Genomic DNA, 8,776 nt, shown 5'->3' on the forward strand with positions numbered 1-8,776 from the left:
ATCTTATATTTAGCCGAGAAATAGATTGAATTATAAAATCAACATAATCAAGGTGAAATTATAGGCCATTACACGAGGCGTCATGAGTAAGATGGTGGATTGATAATGCTCATCTATTAGCTCCCAAGAGAATATAGTTTTAGATGGTTTGAAACTAAGCTTTTTAATACTTAAATTAGGAAATTGTTGAATCCTACGTAATAAGTACAACTAAAGAGATAAACTGAATGCTTAAGGTTAGGAGAATCCTAATTTTATATTAACAATTTTCTCTACTTTTGATGATGTATTAAAATAAACTACGTTTAATCATATCATAACTAATATATTAAATAGATAAAACAATAGTAGTATGTTTGATCATATTCAAAATGACATTGATATCATACGCGAAAGACAATAGTGATATGATTATTGTTTATTCAAGTTTAAGAGTCACGCGATGAAGCATTGCAAATAATCACATTAAATTTGTTTGACTATGTGGTATCTCTAGGTATATATTTAAGATACTTTTACCTTAATAGTAATAGTTCAAGGTGACAGTAATATCATTCATAAGAGATAATAATAATATGATCGCTGTGTACTTAAATTAGAGGATTATGTGAAGAAGCGTTACATATGACTACATCAAATTTGTTTTTAGCTTTTTAAATTTCTATTTCAATCCCTTTTTTTTTTCTGTTTTTCTTAATATTTAGTCCTCTTTTATACTCTTAATTTATGGTCTGATTAGAAAAAATGTCAATATCTCCTTGTATTAATGTTAATAATTATTAAAAATAATATAATAATATATTAAACGTTTTGCCCAACAAACCCAGCAAAAAGACAAAATATTATTATCTTATTTCTTTTGTTTCCAAACGCGGCCTAATGCTCAAGCCATCAAAAGCAAATGAGTACAAAAGCCGCAACACCCGCGTATCAAAAGCAGTGAGGCAAGAGTGGAGAAGAGAGAGAGAGAGAGAGAGAGAGAGAGAGGCAGTAATAATGGCGGTTTCAGTGCCCATTGTGGCTATCGTCTGCTCCCTTCACCTCATCGCCTTCGTCCTCGCCGTCGGGGGCGAACACCGCCGTAGCACCGTACCTCTCCCCTTCCCTGTTTGATTTTTGTATTCTGCAATTTCACTTGTCTTTCTCTGAGTTTGTCTTTTATGTCTTGCGTAGGCGAAAGTGGTGCCGGACCAGTACGACGAGAAAACGTACTGCCTCTACGATTCCGACGCCTCGACGGCGTACGGCCTGGCGGCGTTCGGGTTGCTGCTGATAAGCCAGACGGTGGTTAACGGCGTAACCAAGTGCTTCTGCTTTAGCAAAGGCCTCTTTGGCGGGACCTCCACTACATGTGCCGTCTTCTTCTTCATCTTCTCCTGGTACTGACTTTACTACCCACTCCTTGCTTCTCATATTTTCTCTTCCGATCGGACGGCTCAGATCCTTGGTCCGGTTAACTGGGCCCCTCTCACCGACACTCTCGTGCTCGCGAAGCCTTGTATGCTACATCATTTTGGCCTTAATTATTAGCAGAGGGTGGTCTCGCTATCAATCTGAAAAATTTTCAGAATTGTAGCTTATATTTTTAATCTTATAATTAATTTGAAGTTATAATCTGCAGTTTGAGGAATTCTAAAGTTTAGATGACATGATCACATAAAGCAAAATGTAGCATATTATACACCACAGCTGGTAGTTTTGTCCATACGAGAATTAAAAATTACGATTGTTTGATCTGGGTCATGTAATGATTGTGTATTTGTAATTATTTTACATAGCATGCACGTTAGCTTTGTTCATTTGCTGTGCGCATCTGGTGGTTTCTTGACGTGATGTGTTAGTTTGTAGTGAAGTGATTTCGATTTAGGGGCTCAGGGTTAATGTGGGGCCCACTCCCCTCTCTCTCAGTCGGGCAACTGCTATGTTGCCCGACGGTGGGCAACATAGCAGTGCCCAGTGGAAGCATCCTTATTCTAGTGGGTAACATCCTTCAAATATTCAATTTATTTGGTCGGGAAAACCTGGGTAATCCTTCTATTTCTCGTCGGGGGAGCCTCGTGCATTGGGACACCTTTTTATTTTGGTTGGCAAAAATATGCAGTTAGATATTGTTTTGGACCTTAGAATAAATGAGGATGAAAGGAGGGGGGAAGGGGGAGATATTGATTATTAGTTGTAGGAGCTACGAGCTAATCAATGAGAACACTTCTCAGATATGAAAAAGAGGTTAAAATTACGTGGATAGTAGTTGCTTTATTAGAAGACTGCACTCCATGGTAGAATGTTAATTCAAATCCTCTCTCCGAAGTTCTCTATCCTATTATTTTGATGCTAGAACAAATTGCAGCATTCTCATTTGCTTTAATGACTGGTGCAACAGTGTCAACCATTGCCATCTTCTGATTTTGGGCTAACATGGTCTAAACAAACATCCTACACCATAATCCTAACACTTGAAAAAAGGCTTGTAAGGATCATTTTTTGCTTTATCATGAATAAGTAAAACTTAGTAAATATTGCATTATTGATTCTCTTATAATAGTGTTCATGTTGGATAGAGGGTGAACTTTGGTAGCAACAATGAAATTGCTCATTTATGACTGACAGATTATGATTTCAAGTTGTGGAAACAGCCTCTTAGTGAAACAAAAATAAGACTTGCGTGCAAAAAAACAACTCACTCCAACCTTATTTAAGTGGGGAAGCCTTGTGCGACAGGGGACACAAGTGTTCATGCTAGGAATACAGCAGTGAAGAGCCAAGGTATTGAAAATTGAGCAAAGGAGATTGTCACTACCATAGCTCTGCTGCTTATGAAAGCTTTTGTATTGCATTTGATGGAGAATTGGTTTCACTGAGAAAGGGTCTTTCCTGGTTGAAAAACATGGAAATGTGGACTTATGGACATGGTATGCTTGATTTTTTTGTTCACTTTGGGCCTGTGAAAGACACACATGTTCTGAAATTTAGACTAAAGATGCTACCCTTGGAAATGCCCAAAAGTGAGAGGGAATTGAAGTTTTGTTGATATGCCCATCCTATGATTTTAGAAATCTCTTTCATGTCTTCACCTTCCATGCATGTTGGTTGAATTGAATGGACAACAGTATGATGTACTTATACCAAAAGGGCTTTAAAATTTTGGAATATTCAGTGTGATGCCGTAATAATAATAATTTAAATCAGACATATGTGGTGTATCTAGGCATTTATGTGCTTACTTCTTACTTCTATATTTCTACAAGTGTCCCTTTGTGCTTTTCTCTCTATTGTGTATCTAATGAGGCTGAGATCATGGACCAACCTCTTTTTGAGCTTGGTTGTTGGTAGTCGGGGTAATGATTGTTATAACCTTCCATATGTTGTATGGGTTTTGTAGTATGTTACTGATAAACTTTCAATTCAGATTCCCAAGAACAGTCTTGAATATGATCAATATCCATAATTTTTGACAGGAATTGTTTATTCTAATGGTGTTTGCCTATTGGGTTAAGTTTGTTTTGGGATGCTTTCATTTAGATCTCAAGGAATGTTGCAGACTTTTCTGCTCAAGGATCCTGTATTTTTTGTAAGCACTGCCTGTGACCCCTTGGCATTCTATCTTTAGCAAACTTATATCTATCACAAAAGAATATGTTTTTGAACTAGCCCCGCATGGCCTGGTGATTTGGTTGATGAGCTAAAACAGAGTTAAATGTCCTTAATTACCCTGTTCATTTTTCTTTAGTGCATTTGTGCACGTGTGTTTTATTTGTCTACAAGCCAGTGTATGACCATAGGGGTTGGTCTTTACCCCTAGTTACATTCCAGTCTGCCAGTATACTAATTTGGATAAACTACATTATCAGGTTCCGTGGCTCCAGTGACGGGGATATCAGTTACTACCTGAGCCACATAGGATGCTTTTTGTTGAACATTAGCTGCGGTGTTGAACCAAACTTAGTCTTAATTATGCTTTGAGCAGTTATACAGGCTTATTCTTTATCCTGGCTTTACTTTATATCTCTTTTTTTTATGGGCCCTTTTCATCAGGAAGTGGAATTGCATGCCCGGCCGTATTTAAATCAGGCTACATGAAGGATTGAATTTTGGTCTCATATAACTAACACAAATAACAATAGGAGAAGAACCCTATTGACCCCACAATGATGATTACAGATGTAGCAAACAAATGAGAATGCCAAAAAAAGCAAAAAATAAAAAATAAAAAAAACCCAGAAAAATCTTGGATGTCCTGATTTTGTTGTTCAAGGCTTCACAGGTCAAACTAACATCTGAAAATGATGAATAGGGTTAGCTTCTTGGGGGCAGAGGCATGCTTATTGGCTGGATCGGCAAGGAATGCGTATCACACCAAATACAGAGCAACCTTCCGTGTGCAGGACTTGTCATGCGCAACTCTGCGTAAAGGAGTGTTCGCGGCTGGCGCGGCTCTTACCCTGCTGTCAATGTTGGGATCTGTCCTCTATTATTGGGCTTATTCCAAGGCCAATACTGGTGGATGGCAAAAGCACCACAATGAGGGACTCGATATGACAAACTCTAATTTTGCAGAGCATCAGAAGACTAATGAATTTGAGAAGGCTTAGATTTGGGTCTTGATGAGGTATGTAGCTGCAGTTTTTGGTGGCTTTTGTTGAGAAACTGAGATAGATGTGCAAGAAAAACCAAACTCTTGATCAGCTATGTACTTGTTTAAGTCATACATCGTGTTTGGAAAGCAAATTATAGTATTATGGTTGTCTAGTTTTTATATGCCCCTACTTTTCATGTCTCATGCTGCTAAGCGTAAACGTAGCTCTCTATATGAATGTTTTCAGGGTTTTCTAAACCCATCTTGCGAGAATATTGTAGTAGAACTTACCTTCATCCAACTGTTGTCTATTTATGATTTGAATACATAACATATAATTAGATTATGACATACGATATCCTGTCAGTATGATGGCTTGTTATCACATATGCATTGAATTTTACCTCACCTTGGTCTTTGTTGTGCCAATTAGTTTTAGAGTAAAATATATATATATATATATATATATAAATAAAGTTATCCCATTTTCAGTGACTGATAACAGCAGGATTGTAATCTGTTAAACCTTACGTGGCAGATAGCATCACCAATTATTACAGGCATGGGATCCAAGGATGGGGAAAGTAACTCATGAGATTGAATTTAATATTTATCAAACTCCTACATGATTTTGTAAAATGTCATTAATTTTGGTGAAGTGTTATCGGAGAGAGAATTTCTTTTTATTATTATTATTATTATTATTATTATTATTATTATTATTTGTTAGGGGTGGTCAACGTCCTTCCCCCCTCCATGAGTTGTTTTTATATATATTTACACACACCTAGGGAGGGATTCACGCCTTCTCTTGGCCTCTCTGTATGGTGTGAGATTTTTCGTATCTCAAAGATGAAGCTCGGGAGTCGGGATCCATGTTTTCCACAGTAAGTTTTTTGGGTTGTCGGGATTACCGTGCTATATATATATATATATATATATGTCGAGGAAGGGATAGTCGTGTTGGACTCAAAGAAGAATCGAATTGACTCGGGATGTATCACAAGACCGGCCTTCCGAGCTGATTTGGCGGGTCTAGTGGTTGCTCTAATTGATTTTTTTTGATGTTCTAATTATATTTTTAAATTTATTATTCTTAACAAATTTATGGAGATATGAAATTAATTTGAAATTGTATAATAGAGATGTATAATTAAAATAATAAAAAATTTAAGAATATAATTGATTCAAAGTTATATAGTCTAAGGGTGTGTTTGAAATAATAAAAAATTTAAATAAAATAAAAAAGGATAGGAGCTCAAATATATATTTGGGCAATCTCAATTCTCAGGTCATCTGCACGGCCACGCTCCTTGCTGGAATTCTGCTTTAGTGTACACCTTCCATGCTCTTCTCTGTCGCATCTGCATGTTCCTAATTAATGGCTGTTCTCTTTGCCTGCTCCACGGGGGCAACACTTCTCATTTGGTACTCTCTTCAAATTCACATGAACCTACCTACTTGTGAGCTCGCTCGACCGATCCAGCACCAGATTACTGCAACTTCTTATCGCCGCGTGTGTCAATTTCAGCCCTAATGCTGCCTGAATCGGCATTTAGATCCTTGTTCAGGAACTTCAACAGCTTACTATTGGGCGTCTATGCATGGCATTTCAACTGGCAAAAGTTTGAAACGCCTGGCTGCGACGATGAAAACCATCGCTGTCATTCTGATCGAACCCAACAACGAGGAGTCATTAAGAATCCATGGCCAATAGGTCAGACTAGCGGGACTGAATCGACAATGAATCATTGATGAAGTAAAGGAGGCAACGGCGACAAATGGATGAACAAGATGTTGTGTGTTCATGTGACATGAGTGCAAGTGTGTGTACGAGAGTGTTGTCTCACATTGGCGGCATATAGGGATGTCACAATCCAAAAATTCAATGGTCATGATTGACACTACCCCTTAAGAAGTCAAAGACTTTAATAAGGGATAGCAAGCCTGCAACACACATATCTTTCTAACATATAAACATTTGATTCATTTACAAAAATACTATCATAACATGTATACAGAAATTAAGGTGCCATTAGCCCAACATTAAGTATGTACTTACAAAAATCATAAGTTACCAATTCGCAACAAGAAGAACTTAAACCTTCCCATGCATAATCCCGTGAAATGACGTGTATATGCTATATCGGAGCGTGGCTAGGGTATACCGTCAAAATATATGCCAACCTACAAAATCTGAAATATTAAGGGTTACGCTTGACACTGGTTTAGTGAGGGGTATCAAACATTATAATGAGAGAAATATAGAATCAAAGCAACGAATATAGATCATCATGCCATGACATTTTAAGTAATATATAATGCCAAATGGGAGATGATGAATAAATATGCACATTGGGAGTAAATCATTTAGAACCAAAATTCACACATATCATTTCTTTGATGCGAACTATCTCTACACCCCCAAGATCCATTTCGACGGACTATCTCACGCCGGATATAAACATAGATGGCAGACTATCCCACGCCCATCCAAGGTGGGATATCTCACACCCTAACGCATACGTGGTGCACCAACGACTATCTTTTACTGTGGTTAGTGATACAAGGTTCTAACTGTTACTCTATTTAACACACACTTCATACCAACATTTAGTATTATCAATGCCACATGTAATATATCACATACAGGTATCACCATTCACAATCCATATTAACAGAAATGCAATCAATCACATGTGTTTATATGTGCAAAACAAACACTATGGATTCCAATTTCTCCGTATACAATTCACAAACGAAATCATGAATAGTATATATAGAACACTAGAACAACGAAAGTTATGAATGCAACAAATACTACCATAATACGATTTATCCACTCACAGTGTTATGGAAGATGTAGGATTCCCTCAAACACCTCTCGGTTGGGGCATGCCAAAGTCACCTAACAAATCATCAAATTACATGAGAATTAAATAAATATAAATATCAAGTCACCCAACATTTTGACTGACCCATGGCTGCCATAGCGGGCCCAAAACCCCAGAAAAAATAAAACAGCCTAACTAACCACACTGCCCTCCCGCCAGCAACCACTGGCGACCACCGCCGGCCCAAGATTCTGACAATCAGAACCCACCATTTGAAACGCCTAACCAAGGGAGTTAATATATCTAAAAATGGTCTAAATCTAATGACTAGATTTTTGTAGATTTAACTTTAATTTTTAGCCAGATTTACAAGCACACTGCTAGTCACCATCGGCCACCATTGCCAACGTTTTTCGGCGATCCGAGGCTACCATTCAACACCCCTAACCCCATTGACTAACATATCCAAAAACCAACAAGATTTAATGGCTAGATCTTTCTAGATCCAAGTTCAAAGTTTCTATCAACCCAACCCAAGCGTATAGACATACATATATCATGATTTTATGCTAAACATAAGGATGATGAAGCTAAAGAACTTACCTTCTTGTAGATCGGGGTTGTTTTCATGGTGAAAATGTGGTCGAATTTAGGATCCAACGGTTAGATTGCATAAAAATTGGTTGGAAAAGAAAATGAGAGAGAGAGAGAGAGAGAGAGAGAGAGAGTTGCCACGGGAAGAACAAAAGAAGAAGAGGGAAATGATCTGGGAGCCTTAGGGTTTTTATATGGCCTTATGGGCTTGATTTTCTCTTCTTGGGCCTTACAAGGGAGCTTTAAGGGCATTTAAGCTCTTATCTCCCACTTGGAGTTGGGCCCCATGGGACACTCATATTTTGTGAGCGAGCAAGCCCCTAACCCCTCATGCACCGCCGCCGTTGTCCGTCCGATCGATCGAGTTGGTACAGATGTATACATATATATTTTTGGATAAATTTTATTTTTTTTATCTTTCTTTTTGGGTATCGAACATGCTGCATATTTATGCCACCGACGTTTTGGGAGCTCTAATCATCGGAGTTAATGGCTGCTTTCATTACTGGCGTGAATGCTGTGGCGGTTTAGCATCCTGGATTTGACTATAAAAGGCTGCGAGTCCTTATTGTTTTGGCATTGAGTTTTAATTGAGTTTTTCGTGTTTGAGTTTTTGCCAAGGAGAGCTCGTGTCAGAGAGAGTTTATGCCAGATTCGGCCGTTCCTGGTCATCGTTCGCCAGAGCCAACCATTGTATCCTACCTCAACAGTTGTCGGAACCTGTGTGTGACTTGAGCAGGGCGCCACTATCTTCAGGATAACACTTTCCAGCTTG

At 38.2% G+C, this 8,776-nt stretch overlaps 1 protein-coding gene across 1 annotated transcript; it reads left to right on the forward strand.

The window, feature by feature from the left end:
- Positions 1-923: 923 nt before the first annotated feature.
- LOC127796162 (uncharacterized) lies at positions 924-4,755 on the forward strand. The gene is made up of 3 exons (XM_052328159.1): positions 924-1,089; positions 1,174-1,379; positions 4,292-4,755. Exons 1-3 carry the CDS (start codon positions 997-999, stop codon positions 4,587-4,589), a joined length of 597 nt encoding a protein of 198 aa, XP_052184119.1. The 5' UTR covers positions 924-996; the 3' UTR covers positions 4,590-4,755.
- Positions 4,756-8,776: the final 4,021 nt, after the last annotated feature.

The sequence above is a fragment of the Diospyros lotus genome, chromosome 3 (genome assembly GCF_014633365.1).
Source record: "Diospyros lotus cultivar Yz01 chromosome 3, ASM1463336v1, whole genome shotgun sequence".
Classification (NCBI taxonomy): Eukaryota; Viridiplantae; Streptophyta; class Magnoliopsida; order Ericales; family Ebenaceae; genus Diospyros; species Diospyros lotus.

Bases quoted from the DNA above. Each gene is read 5' to 3' on its own strand.
- LOC127796162 (XM_052328159.1), top strand. From the start codon at position 997: ATGGCGGTTTCAGTGCCCATTGTGGCTATCGTCTGCTCCCTTCACCTC. The intron at 1,090-1,173 runs GTACCTCTCCCC...TGTCTTGCGTAG, and splicing joins GCGAACACCGCCGTAGCACC to GCGAAAGTGGTGCCGGACCA. The intron at 1,380-4,291 runs GTACTGACTTTA...AATGATGAATAG, and splicing joins TTCTTCTTCATCTTCTCCTG to GGTTAGCTTCTTGGGGGCAG.